We start from the raw sequence: 15355 nt of genomic DNA, 5'->3' as shown, positions 1-15355 counted from the left end.
GCCCTTGAGACTAAATTGTCACAATCCTTCAAGACCACACAGGCTGAGATCAGTTTACTGACTCTAACCAAAGAATAGCAGAAAGTGTTGACGAATGCGCCTGACTGGGTTGTTCTGTTTTTATCTCACTCTACGACCCTCTCTGCCTCTTCTGTGCTGATTCAGATTGTTGTTGGCTTCATTTGAAGACCAAACTATGATAAAGTGTGTTAATGTGGTAGTGGGAATGAAACCTGAAGGCCACATTTCTTTACCACACAAATGGCTTCTGTGCATCAACATCATCAGCTTAGGCGATAGGTTTACATTATGTGTTTAAGGCCAGTGCATACGCTAATGTATTACAATTATTGAATTTTATTTTAAGAGGTTGCTTTTTTTCCCTTTTCGTTCCAAAGCAAAAATGAGCTCATTTTCGATCTATTGGCCAATTATAATGATATGAAACAATGCTGGGTTGGTCTAAAATCACAAGCACTTTTATTATCAAATTAGCGTTGCTGTAAACATATGATACCAGCACCAAGATGAGTGTCAACCAAGGTTAGATGGTTAGCAGACTGGGTCTAGTTTGGGAAGGCCGTAGGCCCAAGGCTTACTCCAGAGGCCTAAGCACCTGACTTGGTTGACAACTTAATGCATTACTATAGGTGCACCATGCTGTCAGCGTTATCACCTTTCAGATGAATGGTTAATCTGAGAAGCTGTTGCCCTCCAAGGTGATTGTAAGATATCCTGAAAAAAAATCTAGAATAACAGAAGTTTCCTCACTATCCTGGCTAATATTTATACCTGGCTAATAGATGTAAAAATTTGTATGCATGTGCCAATAGATTCAAGAACAGCTTCTTCCCTGCTATAATTAGACTTTTGATTGGACCTCTCAAATTTTAAGTTTATTGTTGATCTCGCTGTCTGAGTGCCTTCTCTGCAGCTGTAACATTGTGTTCTTCGCTGTGTTCGATTACTCAAATGCACTTTGTATGGTATGATCTGTCTGTATTGCACACAAAACAAAACTTCACTATACCCAGGCAAATGTGACAATAATAAATCAAATCAAATATTTATGCCTTAATTAACAACCCAAATAAAAGAGATCAATTTTTCCCTCTTGGCGGCACCAAGAGAGGTGATGAGAAGGAGAAATAATGAGATGAATTGGCCTTGGGGAGCAATTATCCATTTTACTAATCAGATTATAAGCAAGACTGTCCATAGGTGACTTTCTCAAGCCACTACCAGTAGTCACTTAATGACGACTTAAGACCTTCTATTTGTCACCTCCCTGACCTCCTGTAGGTGCAAAAGTTGGTGTGTTCCCATCTGTGAAAGCAAGGCAACCTGCCAGCTGGACTGGGTTCCTTTTCAATTGCCACAAGGAGATAAAAGTATTTGCCTTCTTGCTGCTGGATCTGTCGAGGTACTGAACTTTAGGACCCAGTTACTGTCCATTTGTGGGATTTTGCTGTGCACACATCAGTTGCCACACTTCGCTGAAAAGAAATTGGCTACAGTTTTCTCATAATTCATTTTCTACAGACCACTTTGAGTTATCTTGGAAAAGGTGCTATGTAAAGATAAATTATTCCTTAAGTAAATCCTATTAACATATCATCATACCCCTATAATATTTTTCTCCTTTGAGATCTGATCCCTCTTCTGTTGTCATCAAGCTGACACTTTAAGTGCTGATAAAAGTAAGCTTTCAAAAGCATCATTTGGTATTCACTGTATAAATGGCTCTTCCTCAGCTCTGTACTCACTCTGTTTAACAATGTTCATCAGTCAATAGTATCTACTACTTTGGCATTAGAATCAAAGAATCCCTAGGGAAGGGATTCGACTCATCAGGTTTACACTGACCCTCTGAAGAATATCCCAAACGAGCTCACCCCAATACCCTATCCTGTTATTCTAAATTCCCCCATGGCTGACCCATTAACCTACATATCACTGGACACTATGGCCAATTTAGCGTGGCCAGTCCACATAATTTGCACATCTTCAGATGTGGGAGGAAACCAAAGCACCCAGAAGAAACCCATGCCGACACGGAGAATATGCATACTCCACAAAGACAGTCGTCTGAGGGTGAAATTGAACCTGGCTCTGTGCCAGCCCTATTGGCATTACAAATCTTTGAAGACCTCCCAGGGGTAAGCAGTGGTTTTCTTGCCATATGCTACAGGTAAAAATGCTTAGGATGGGTGGAGTTCGCGATGCCTTCCTTCATGTTTACTTTGAGACAACCAATGCAGCTTTGGGACATTTCCTCCATTTCATTCCCAGAACCATCGATCTCTCATTTTCAGCATTAAGCTTTAGCCTACTCATCTGTGTGAGTTGACCTACAGAATTTCGCATCTCTCATTATTCCAGTTTTGGCCTTTGCTGCCAAGTTCCCACCAGAATCTTGGTTCTTTTCTTCCTCACTCCATCCCTCCCCCTTGCCATTTTTGAAGCCAGACCAGACCTTTACAACCTTGCGATCCTATTTGTTACTGAGATGGAATCCTGACTGCTCAACCACCAAGCCTGTATGCTTTCACCTGCTGCTGACCCTGCCTCAACTCATCTGATGCTTAGGCCATCGAAACATAACTATTATAATGCTTTCCTGACTGGTCTTTCATGTAACATACACTTGAGTTCAGCCAAAATCCTGCTGCCTAACTCAGTCCAGATCCTATGCAGCAATCAATTCTCTCTTCGTTGAATTGTTGGCTTCAGATCCAGCGACACTTACATTTTAAATTTCTTGCTGTTAAAATCTATTCAGGGCCTCCCCGCTCCTTGTCTTTATTCTTCTCCTCTCCCCAGAAATTTCTTTTTATCCAGCTCTGGCCTTTGGCATATCTCTGACTTTAAGTGCTTTACTGTTGCTGGCATTAGTTTCATCAGTCTTGGGCTTGGCTGTAAGCTTTGGAATTCCTTACTAGGTATATGGAGATAGCACGATGGCTCAGTGGTTAGCACAGTTGCTCCACATAACCGGGGACCTAGGTTTGATTCCAGCTTTAAGTAACTATCTGTCAAAAGTTTGCACATTTTCCCTGTTTCCATATGGGTTTCTTCCTACAGTCTAAAGATGTATGGGTTAGGTAAATTGCCTATGCTGTGTGGGTTAAGTGCAGGATTACAGGAGTGGTATGGGCTGAATGGCCTGGTTCCACACTGTAAGGACTCTATGATACTTATCTCTTGTCCTACTTTAAAATGCTTTCTTAGCTCACATCTTCCTGTTCTCTTTGGCCACCTGTTTTATAAGATCAGCTTTCATAGTAAAAGCTCCTGTGGAGCACTTTAGAACATCTTTCTCAAAGAGAACTTGTTTCCCAGACATGTATTGCAATAAGGACGCATTATAAATGCAAATAGTTGTTAGTCATCTTTTTAAAACGTAACAGAATCCAAATCACCCTGTAAGCATGGGTGAAAGAAGCTGCAATCCCTTTTGTGTGGCAGGGATGAGCTTTGGCTTCCTGTGGTGCAAGGTTGCACTGAGTGTTGAAAAGTTTGAGTGTTAGGAGGGGAAGTTGCATCAGTATACATAATGAGAGAAGCCAGGAGTGCCGGAGCTGGTTCATCCAACTCCCTGTCTTGCAGTTTCCTCCCAACACAGTTGAACTCCAGACCTTGAGAATTATTTGTTGTTCTTTTTCCTAAGGGGGTGTTTATGTTCTTAGAGATGGAAAGCTTAACAGAAGGGGGAACAACTGGAGAAATGACAGGGGATGTACACCACTGGAAATGAGAAGGATATTGGAACAGAACAATGCATTGGATTTTATGTTGTTTTGTGGCAGTAGGTGCTGAACCAGTTTAACATGACTCACAGATCACAAGTGCCAAAGAGCAGAACTGATAATCATTTGAGCATAAAGGTATGTGGAATAATAATATGATAAAGGGAGTAAAAGTAAACTCGACAGTAAAACTGCAAGTCTCGGGTGTTCTGAACAATAGAAGATAAAATGGGTTAAGTTGTTAATTTTTTTTTGTGAGTTCTTTATTCTGTGGGAAAAATTGCACAGAGCTGCTATATAATGTTGGGCCAGCCTTTATCAAAGAGAACAATGACAAATACATTATTTTAGATAATGTTTTTAACTACAACTCCTCCTTGCTTGTTTAAGTGTCGCTCAGCTCAGAATCGTACCTCCTAGTTCATTAGTGTAAACTAAACCTCCAGTACTGCCTCGTGAGTAGAATGGCTAATGAGAAGTGTTAACTTGTTGAGTCGGTGAAGTTGTTTCAGAATAATGTCATGCTTTATTCACTGCTTGAATTTTGTTTTGAGATGGAATACCTTTCAGTGACTTTGAAAGATGTTCTTATTGATATTTGCCTGGCTGTGCAATTGAGACATGCAATAAGACAAGAGTTACAGGGAGCTGTGAGGTTGTGAACATTCACAAAGTATAGGAGAGGGCTGTTTGTGCTTTGTTGAACGGTGAGATGTGAATTTCCGACCGGGGAACTGAATTGACAATTTCCAGAATAACTGCGACTAACTCCTCCCCAAGTTCATCCACTCGAGTTAAAGTAAGCCAAGCCAAAGTTCAGCCATCAGGAAGAGAGTCATGCAGCAGCAAAAATATGTTTAGTCATACTTGCCATAAAGTAGGAGTTGATTGAAGGATCAGAAGAAAATACAATTGGTTCTTTATGGATTATTGACTTACCGGGTTGCTTTATTGACTTTACATATTTAATGCTGTCACTGCAGAATGTGAACTCTGTTGTTGGCAGCTACTGAAACTGTGTTTCACGTGTGACTCTGAGAGACCGCTCATCCACTCTTTTTTTCTAAACCAACAACAACCTACAATGTCATAGCGCCTTCAGTGCTGCAGAATACCCGACAGATCTTCACAGAACTATTATCAGATAGTAGTTGACACCGAGCTTATGTAAAAGAAATATTAGGATACAAAGTGATAAGGGCTTAATGAGTGTGGCAAAAAGAATAATGTGGCACTGTGATCTTGCAGGGTTATAGGAATGGAGGTTGCAGACATAGGAAAATGTGAGGCTATGAAGGAAATAAAGGGGTGAGAATTTTAACATGGAAGCATTGACTCCCAGTCGAGCAGTGTAGATTAGCGATCACAGGGTGTTGAATGAATGGAGGTGGCATAAATTGGTAAATGGGTAACAGAGATTTGCTTAAGCTGAAGCTTGTGGAATGTGTTTTCTGGCCAGGAGGCCTTTGGAATAGGCACCTGTATTGCATAATGCACCCTCCATCAAAGATATAAGTTTTCATGGATGCACAAAGTTTATCTTCATGCTAAAAGAACTACGTATTGATATGCAAGAAAATGACGTTGGCACAGGAATTTTTAAAAATTCATTCACAGGATGTCAACATGGCTGGTGAGCATTTGTTGCCCATCCCTAATTGCCCAGAGGGCAGTTAAGCATCGACTACATTATTGTGGGTCAGGAGTCACACGTAGGCCTGACCAGGTAAGAATGGCAGTTTCTGTCCCTAAACGACCCTTAGTGATCCAAATGGGCTTTTCCGACTATCAAAGTGGGATTCATTGTCATCATTAGACTCTTAATTCCAGACTTTCATTGAGTTCAAATACTACTATATGCCACATCAGAATTCGAACCCCAGTCTCCAGAACACACCTGGATCTTTACATTAACAGTCTGGTAAAAATGCCTCTAGGCCATCGCCCTCCCCTATGCTTGTTTACATAAGTACTGGGGAAGACCATTCATCCCTTTGAGATTATTATGGAGTTAAAGGAAGAGATAACATGGCCCCTTGAGTCTAAATTGGTACAGGAGGAGGACATTGATTCTCTTTTGCCTCTACCGTAGGTACAAAGGAGGCTTATTCAGCCCCTTGAATCTATTAATTAGGAACGGCAAAGTCAGTAGAGAAAGACAGCTGGTGGTAGCTTAACCTGAGGATCACCGCACCTCAGGCAAGGGGAGAGGTTGAGAAGGAGAATCCTTTGTGGTAACCTCACTCTGTGCAGGAATTGAACCAACACTGTCGGTGTCTGTCAGCGTTCCGGCCAATTGAGCTAGGGTCACCCAACTGTTTAATCCTGCTCTACCATTATATTTAAATCATGGCTGGTCTGAGCATTAATAATGTTTCACCATGTTCTTAATGCCAACTGGAAATGGGCATTATTTGCTCGCATTGTCGGTGCTGGAGCTTGTTTCTTCTCCTTTTCTTATGACATGTTTTCAAACAAGAGACTGTAATTTTGCAGCCTTATTGGGGATTGTTGTTGCATTGAATTGGTGATTGTCTTGAACCTACACAATACTTCCATACATTTACTGGCAGTGCTAGCCTGCTCGTTTACTTTACCTGTTGCAAATGATGTTCAACCTTATACATGCATACAAACGTTGTTGTGGGAAACCTTTTATTTTTCTGGTCACTGGGAGCTAATTGGACAATATCTGTGATAGTGTGTGTTACTATTCCCTCAGGGAGTTCGGGTTGCTGTGCCAACGTGCACTTTTTACATGCATGTCACAGCGTGTACCTATGGATGGTGATGGATGCTCCAACATCCCATCACACGGTTGACTGGAATCTCTGAGATAATGGGAACTGCAGATGCTGGAGAATCCAAGATAATAAAGTGTGGAGCTGGATGAACACAGCAGGCCAAGCAGCATCTCAGGAGCACAAAAGCTGACGTTTCGGGCCTAGACCCTTCCTCTCTGATGAAGGGTCTAGGCCCGAAATGTCAGCTTTTTCTGCTCCTGAGATGCTGCTTGGCCTGCTGTGTTCATCCAGCTCCACACTTTGTTGACTGGAACCTCTGCCTGCCAACTCCATATTTGGCTGGCACCTTGCCTGGCTGTCAGATCTGGTGTGGGACTCAAACCTGGAGCTTGTGGCTCAGTGGTAGCGACACTGTCAACTATGCCACAAGAGCACAGTGGTTCACTTGTTAGCACTATTGCCTTACAGCACCATGGATCCAGATTTGATTCCACCTTTGGGCGACTCTCAGTTGCACATTCTTCCCATGTCTGCATGAGTTTCCTCCAGATGCTCCGGTTTCTTCCCACAGTCCAAAGATGTGCAGTTTAGGTGGATTGCCCGTAGTCTCCAGGGATGTGCAGGCTAGTTGGATTAACCATGGGAAATGCAGGGTTTATGGTTATGCCTGGGTGAGATGCTCTTCAGAGGGTTGAAGTGGACTCAATTGGCTGGATGACTTGTTTTCACACTGTAGGGATGCTGTGTGGCCTATATGTCAAGATCTGTACAGGAGAACAATGTTGGGCTGTAAAATGCCCTTTAAGTTTACGTGTTAATGCTGACCACAAGGTATAGCATCTCTTAACACATTTCTTTATTGATGTTAGCCCTGCAGCTATGGCAAATTCTGGATGAAGCAATAACTGATCCCTGGTGAAACGCAGCTCTTTCTACCAACACCGAGGGCTCCAATAAATCCTGAAGGTCTTGTGACCCTGTGTGGATGGTCAGACACTGCAAACTCAACAAGATTTGCATACTCAGACATCAACTTACACATTTCTCAGAATTACATTTCGCACTGTGTTTACTGTGTAGAACCCAGTGTATTCTGACAAGCTCCAATTCATCTGAAAAGCGGTAGCACACTTGATTTAATTTAAATGATTGCTTTGAAGCCATTCTTTCCTCCTGTTCAAATTCATCAACATAGCAATGCTGCTTTGGTGTTCTGCTTTCTGCAGATCCATGGGCTTAGTTACACTCAGGTTCCCATTTGATAAAGGATGTGTTGACACAGACTCTTGCTTAGTTTGCATTGAAGCAAATTATGTCCATCAGAAGAGCTTCCTGGCTTCACATTGCTAAGTTATTCTGTCATTGGGATCAGAGAGCTGTACTAAGCAATGGAAATGTGGGAAGCAATCTCTTGGTGACTGAACTAAACAAACAGCAATGTAAAACTGTTTTTAGAAATTACTGATAGTAACCAGGGTGCCATTGAACAGAGAGATTAAGAGCAATGATTTTTAACATGGAGCTTAGATTATTGGTGTTTCAGGCTACAATCCAAATTAGCCAAAGTAATGTATAAAACTGATGTGTGGCTAAGTTTGATTCACCTGTGTATGAGAATGTTTTATGAAAAATAGGAATAACATACTTGACCAAATAGTAAATCAAGAGAAGAAGACCTCCAGCAACTATGGAATTTGTAAAATACCCAACATTGCAAAGATTAGAAGGCTTTACTAGGACCATAACAAAGTAATTACTGTTCCCATCGATTTTGCGATGGCCCACACACAGAGCAGAGGATAGTTCATGTCTGAATGTGTGAATATCATTGCTTTCTCACATTTTGAAGCCTTGAATGATCACTTCCTGGGCTTTTCATCCTCCATGCATTGAGTTACTAAGTTTTGCTGCTTACTGTAAGATTAATGATACATGGTCAACCTTGGGGGTGCTTGCTGTTGCCTGAGACACCAGGTGACTGACTGTCAGAGGAAATTCTTTGAGGAACCTTGTGCGGCCACCTGCCTGTCTGAATTAATTTACCGGCAGATCTTTAAATAGGAGGAATCAGAATTCCTGTCTCAATACAGGCCGGAGATATTTCAAACATAGAAAAAGGGGGTTTTGGTCCATTGTAAGATCCCAGTTGAAACTTCCAAGGAAAAACAGGTGCAGTAGGCACAGCATGAACTAAACGCAATTCTTAGAGCACTGAAGCACCTCAAAGGCAACTCCACCAATCTTTTATGACAGTCACTTATTGAAAGAGAATATGAACAATTTAATGACTGAGGTGTCTAGTGTCCAAACTAGCAGACTGTAAAGAAGGATAGATGGTTTATTTAAAATTAGAATGGTGTGTGACATGGAGGTAAAGTTGTTGTCATTTACCAATGGGTCATAGCCTCACAGATAGTAAACTGACTTATTGTCAGTGCAGCCTTGGCAAATTGCTATAGTTCATCCAGTGAATAGCTGACAGCAAACCCTCATAGTGCTGGTGTGGGAGGAACTAGATGTCAAAAGGAGGTGGGTAAAGCTGCTAATCTAGCTGAGTCAGTGATATGAAGCATCTAGAGTGTATTTAGAGCTGCCTTCCTCTAGCTAAGTTAAGAATTTCCCACTGTAAAGGTGGTGAAGAGTCTTTCATATGTCAGGAGTTGATATTTTTCTGCAATGAACACTTCTGAGAATTGAGACAGCATGTCTGATTGGACCTTAACTTCTTTAAATGAGTCTCACTAATTCTAAGAGGACAGGTCATCCAGAAACAAACTTCTGCTGAAAATACAGCGCCACCAACAAAATGTGGCTGACCAACCAGACAAGCGGAAACCAGTACAAGATTTAATTGAGCCCCTTAGACTCATGGTAGAACTGAAAAAGAGTCTACTGAGTTTGCATATGATGGCATAAAAGAAATGTTTCAAAGGATTGAGAAGGAATCATGATCAGCATTACCAAATGATGAGAGCAAAAGGGTTACCAATATTGTGCTGTCATTCACAATGCTGTTTTGAAGAGCAGCCAGAGCAAGTGTTCAATCGCCTCTGCTGCATCTGCTCCCACGATGAGGAATTCCACTCCCGCACATCCCAGATGTCCAAGTTCTTCAAGGACCGCAACTTCCCCCCCCAGTGGTCGAGAACGCCCTTGACCGCGTCTCCCGCATTTCCAGCAACACATCCCTCACACCCCGCCCCCGCCACAACCGCCCAAAGAGGATCCCCCTCGTTCTCACACACCACCCCACCAACCTCCGGATACAACGCATCATCCTCCGACACTTCCGCCATCTACAATCCGACCCCACCACCCAAGACATTTTTCCATCCCCACCCCTGTCTGCTTTTCGGAGAGACCACTCTCTCCGTGACTCCCTTCTTCGCTCCACACTGCCCTCCAACCCCACCACATCCAGCACCTTCCCCTGCAACCGCAGGAAATGCTACACTTGCCCCCACACCTCCTCCCTCACCCCTATCCCAGGCCCCAAGATGACTTTCCACATTAAGCAGAGGTTCACCTGCATATCTGCCAATGTGGTATACTGCATCCACTGTACCCGGTGTGGCTACCTCTACATTGGGGAAACCAAGGGGAGGCTTGGGGACCGCGTTGTAGAACACCTCCGCTCGGTTCGCAATAAACAACTGCACCTCCCAGTCGCAAACCATTTCCACTCCCCTTCCCATTCTTTAGATGACATTTTCATCATTGGCCTCCTGCAGTGCCACAATGATGCCACCCAAAGGTTGCAGGAACAGCAACTCATATTCCGCTTGGGAACCCTGCAGCCCAATGGTATCAATGTGGACTTCATCAGCTTCAAAATCTCCCCTTCCCCCACCGCATCCCAAAACCAGCCCAGTTCGTCCCCTCCCCCCACTGCACCACACAACCAGCCCAGCTCATCCCCTTTCCCCACTGCATCCCAAAACCAGCCCAGCCTGTCTCTGCCTCCCTAACCTGTTCTTCCTCTCACCCATCCCTTCCTCCCACCCCAAGCCGCACCTCCATCTCCTACCTACTAACCTCATCCCACCTCCTTGACCTGTCCGTCTTCCCTGGACTGACCTATCTCCTCCTTACCTCCCCACCTATACTCTCCTCTCCACCTATCTTCTTTTCTCTCCATCTTCGGTCCGCCTCCCCCTCTCTCCCTATTTATTCCGGTTCCCTCTCCCCATTCCCCTCTCTGATGAAGGGTCTAGGCCCGAAACGTCAGCTTTTGTGCTCCTGAGATGCTGCTGGGCCTGCTGTGTTTATCCAGCCTCACATTTTATTATCTAAGTGTTCAATGAGTTGCCTTGACTTGCTTTGAGCACCAGCAGCATTTAGGACTTACTAGTGTATGACAGAATGCTATCATCCTGTAACCTTCTTTGTTGTTTATCCACAATGCCTCCATTGATACTCTCTGGTGACAGATTGTCCACTGTTCATCACGAGATAAGCTTGAATCATATCGAAGACAAAACAATCACCTCAAACAATCCTTGCTCAGTACTACACACTGATACAAGTGGCAAATACCACTAGATGCCAGAAGTTATCATCTGGGAAAATGGCTCAAATTTGGGACAAACTTTATTTCCAGAGGGGAAACCAGTATATTCCCCCACCAATTCACACCCTTTGTGCACAAAATCCAGCTTCTTGGGGATCATCCATCATACAAAGAGTACCTTCCCTTCATTCCTGTCTCTTCAGTAAGTGTATAAAATAAGTGACTTGTTCACTTTCTGTCAGTCACTGCCGAGTGCTTTGTGGTAATGGAGGTGGATTGGGACCTTTAGAGGACAATGATTGCCCACTTAAGCCTTTCAATAGGCTTAAAGCCAGATGGACTTGCTGGTGCCTTAGCCGCTCCCATTATTTTAGGGAATGAGTAGCCAGTGGGCTGGTCTTCCATCATTTTTTCTGTGCGCCCATGCAAATAAATGTGGTTGGCGGGATAGCTGTAAAATGTAGCTGCAAGTCATTTTCTTTATCCAGTTGTTGGCTGTCAGGAAAGTTCCTCTTTCTGCATCACATAGTATGACTTTTACTTATTTTTAATCAATTTGTTCAGGCATATCACTGGACAACTACTCAAGAGACCCACATAATATTCTGGGACCAGTGTTTGAATGTCTGCCATGACAGATGGAGGAATTTGAGTTCAGTGTCAAAACAAAAACAACTGGAATTAAGTGTCTAAAGATGACAATGAAACCATTGTTGATTATCAGGAAAAACCTATCCAGTTCATCAGGGAAAGGAATCTATCATCCTTACCTGGTCTGGCCTACATGTGACTCCAGACTCTAAGCAAGGCGTTTGACTCTCAACTACCATCTGGGCAATTAGGAATGGGCAATAAATGTCACATTTGTCTGTGACGCCCACATCCCATGAATGAATAAAACAAAAATATGACGTATCTCCAGAGAGATTGGGTTCTTAGCACAGACCTTGAGCTCCGAAGGTAGCGACACTACCACTGCACAAAAAGCCCCTTGCAAAAGTTAGCAGTAAACTTAGGCTGTGTACGATTCTGCTGGCCATGAGATTGGCTTAAGACGAGTACCTGCAAAAGAGCCTGTTATCAAGTCCCAGCTTGTTTAATATTGCACAGTCTCAGTTGAACATGGTTAGTGGAATGTGACCTCTCACAGTCGGATGTTATTGTTCTCTTTTGCCTTTTTAAGAAGGATCCAGTAAATTCAGCTATTGATACCAGACTGTGTCTTGAAAGAAGACTGTCATTAACTGGCAGAATTCGATCTGGCAACAAGCCATTTCAATCTTGCCTGTAGGATATTTGGGTCCTCAGCCAGAAATAAGAACAAGGCATCACCCAGTGAAGCTTTCCAGTGGGCTTTGAATTACTTAAGTGTGTTGATAGCTTGCTTTACTGTTAAAGCTGTACAGCATGTAATAACTCTGGATTTGATGTGAGCCACGGGTGTGATCTAAGAGCAGCCAGTTCACTTTCCTGTGTACAACAACTACTTGCATTTACCTCTGAGTGTAGCTAAACATCCCAAGGTACTCTCCAGGGGTCTATAAGACAAGATTTGGCATTGAGCTACATAGGAGATATTAGGAGAGATGATTAAAATCTTGCTCAAGGAGGTACTAATGAGTGTCTTAATGGAACAGTGGCGATCAGGCATGTGCAAGAGGTCAACATTGAAGCCTCAGAAGCTTGAAGTTTTTGGTCTGTCAACACACTGCTTTCAAACTTCTCCCTGAAAAAGATATTACTTTCTTGAGACTGTATTGGTGCAAAATCTGCCTCACATTCCCCAGCACCGTGGAGTCTGTTCCCTGTACATATTTCAGAGAGAGCAGCCCTGCTCATTGCAGTTGGTGCAAGTCGCTTTTTCAGCTGTTGCTCATTTGTCCAGTGACCAGGGAAAGACTGTGTTTCAGTGGTCGGCACAGGAGCAATGAAGGGCCCAAGTCATCTCTGGCTTAGAAATAGTCAAGTGCCCTCCGAAATCACCTCCTTCGGGGAATTGTAAGAGACAGCAATTTCATCTCATTTGCTGCAGCGCGTCTCTGCCAAGGTAGGGAAGATGGGCACTTAGTGTTTTCAAACACTGGTGACCCTGCACATTTGTAAACTTACCAAAAGTCATTGCTGTTGTACCTCTGTCAAGCGTTCTACATTGTCCCTGCTAACAGTAATTGTAGTGCAGCAATAAAAGACCTGTGTGTCAGATTACCTGACCGTACCAAAACTGCTGTTAATAGAACTTGTTAAGACCCATATTGTAAAACAGGAAAGAAGGAACAACATTTAGGTTGCATCTTGTAGGGACTCAGAATGTCACAAATATAATCAATGGAGTAGTGTTTAAAGGCATAGTCCCAGTTTAATGTTGGAAAACTGGCAACTAATTTGCAGTTAGCAAATTTCCACAAAGAGCAACAAAAAATGACTAGATAAGCTGTTTTAATAATGTTGTTTGAGAGAAAAATATTGATCAGGAAAGCGGACAAAGCTTCCCTGCTCCTTGAATATGACAGTGGGTGTTTTTTTTACATTCAGCTGAGAGGTGGTCAGGGTTAACAGCTCATTTGAAAGGTAACAGCTTTTGACAGTGCAACATTTGTTCAGCAGTATTGCACTAGACTATCAGCCTAGATTTTGCGCTCAAATATATAGGGCAAGTATCAACTGTGTGACCTCAGATTCTGAGGTAAGAGTGTTACTCTTCGGCCATGGCTAATCAGAAACAGGCTGAACTGCCCTTAAGTAAATGTACTTATGTGTTCAACAATGTTTGCAGACCTCGTTCAGAGATGGACTCTTTTGAAAGGCCATCAACATAAAATCTTGACCCTACATTCCTCTTCAGTCAAATGCCACCTGATCTCCAGTTTTTCCCAGCATTTTGCTGTTTCACTTTCAGTTTTCTAGCTTAACATCGTATTCGGGTAGAACATTCAGTGATAATCCCTCTAAAGCATATGCTTGTAGAAAAATTGTTGCATTTATCAGCTAATAGTCGAACTTTTTTTCACGGTACTGGTGTTCTGGAGGCAGGATTTTACCATGGGGATTGAAATGCTGGTATTGAAACAAAGTGGGCTCCCAACATTGCATTTGTCAGTAGTGTAGCTGGCAATTTTATTGGAGGTGACCTCTGGGCTCACCATCAATTAAGAACAGTAGGCAGGTTTCTGATGCTGCTTTTCAAATCTGTACACCAGAAACCAGAGGCCTTTGCCTGTCCAGCCAAGAGTGATGGGCACTGCTCAATCAGCTGAGGGACTGAGAGGTGTTCTATGGCCATGCCAGCTCATTACACAGTGCAAGCTCTTGCTCATGAAGAGGTTTGCTGCTGCCAACCTCCTCAAGTGCAGGGAACTTAGAGTATGCTTTGTCTAATGTGCCAGAGGAACACTACTTCCTGGTCTAACCAGAAGAGTCTCTTGTCATTAACAATGTATAGCTTTTGAATATTAGCAACCATTTATGGTTTATATTAATATGATAGATCTTGTTACTGAAGCTCTTCTCAGTATCAACTCTTTATCATCGTTTCAGGCCTGTAAATGACAAGAGTGTGCAAAGAAAAATTAAAAAAAAACTGAAAGTTATTCAGGCACTAATTAGGCAGATCCATCCGACTCGTTCACTTAGACCATAGGGCTGGCCTTCATTGCCTTCGGCCTCTTGTGAGTGGAGCTCCTCTCGTTCCAATGGCTCCCTGGATGGACAGTCCTTAAATGTTAAAGTTGACTGCCCAACTTTGTTCAACTTAGAGCCACACTCTGTCCAGTTGTTCCTGGCAGTAGGATAGCAATGGGAGCCATCCCAATGTGCCTGTCTGCCATTTTCCCAGTGCCCTCCACTTCTCAATCTGCTATCCTGGCATTGGGAAAATCTGACCTGGAGGAGTCTCATTGTGAAACAATGGCTCAAAAAACCAGACATTCTGTAAATAGAATCGACAGATTGAAAGCCAGCAGCTAAAGGAGCAGCGTTTAACTCCTATGAAGTTGACATTGAACAAATCAGTGAAACGAGAATGATCATAAGCATTGCATGAAGCTGACCAGCAATTTTATGGTGAACTGTGACTGCCTCAAGCAGCCTCTTCACCTGAGAAATAGGACCATAAGACAAAGAAGCAGAAATTAGACCATTCAGCCCATTGAGTCTGCTCCACCATTCGATCATGGCTGATAAGTTTATCAACCGCATTCCCTGGCTTTCTCCCTGTATCCCATGATCCCCTTGACAATCAAGAACCTATCTATCTCTGTCTTAAATATACTCAATGACCTGACCTCCATGGCGTTCTGTGGCAGTGAATTCCATAGATTCACCACTCTCTGGCTGAAGAAGCTTCTCCTTACCTC

The 15355-nt window shown here is 43.1% G+C and overlaps 1 protein-coding gene across 5 annotated transcripts in view; it reads left to right on the top strand.

Moving 5' to 3' along the window:
• The window catches only part of zgc:158766 (uncharacterized protein LOC100009641 homolog), a 288496-nt gene that overhangs the window by 102125 nt on the left and 171016 nt on the right, over positions 1-15355 (top strand). For 4 of the 5 annotated variants that reach the window (XM_048559826.1, XM_048559817.2, XM_048559790.2 and 1 more), the window contains exon 1: positions 3563-3887. The exons of the other annotated variant lie outside the window; for it this stretch is intronic. In XM_048559826.1, the coding sequence (XP_048415783.1) occupies positions 3831-3887 (57 nt within the window). In that variant the 5' untranslated portion in view covers positions 3563-3830. Of the gene's footprint in view, positions 1-3562; positions 3888-15355 lie in introns of those variants that run through there. 5 annotated transcript variants of the gene reach the window in all.

Source organism: Stegostoma tigrinum, chromosome 2 (genome assembly GCF_030684315.1).
Source record: "Stegostoma tigrinum isolate sSteTig4 chromosome 2, sSteTig4.hap1, whole genome shotgun sequence".
Taxonomy (NCBI): domain Eukaryota; kingdom Metazoa; phylum Chordata; class Chondrichthyes; order Orectolobiformes; family Stegostomatidae; genus Stegostoma; species Stegostoma tigrinum.
Note: the sequence above shows the minus strand (reverse complement) of the source record. Positions and strands in the feature narration are given on the sequence as shown.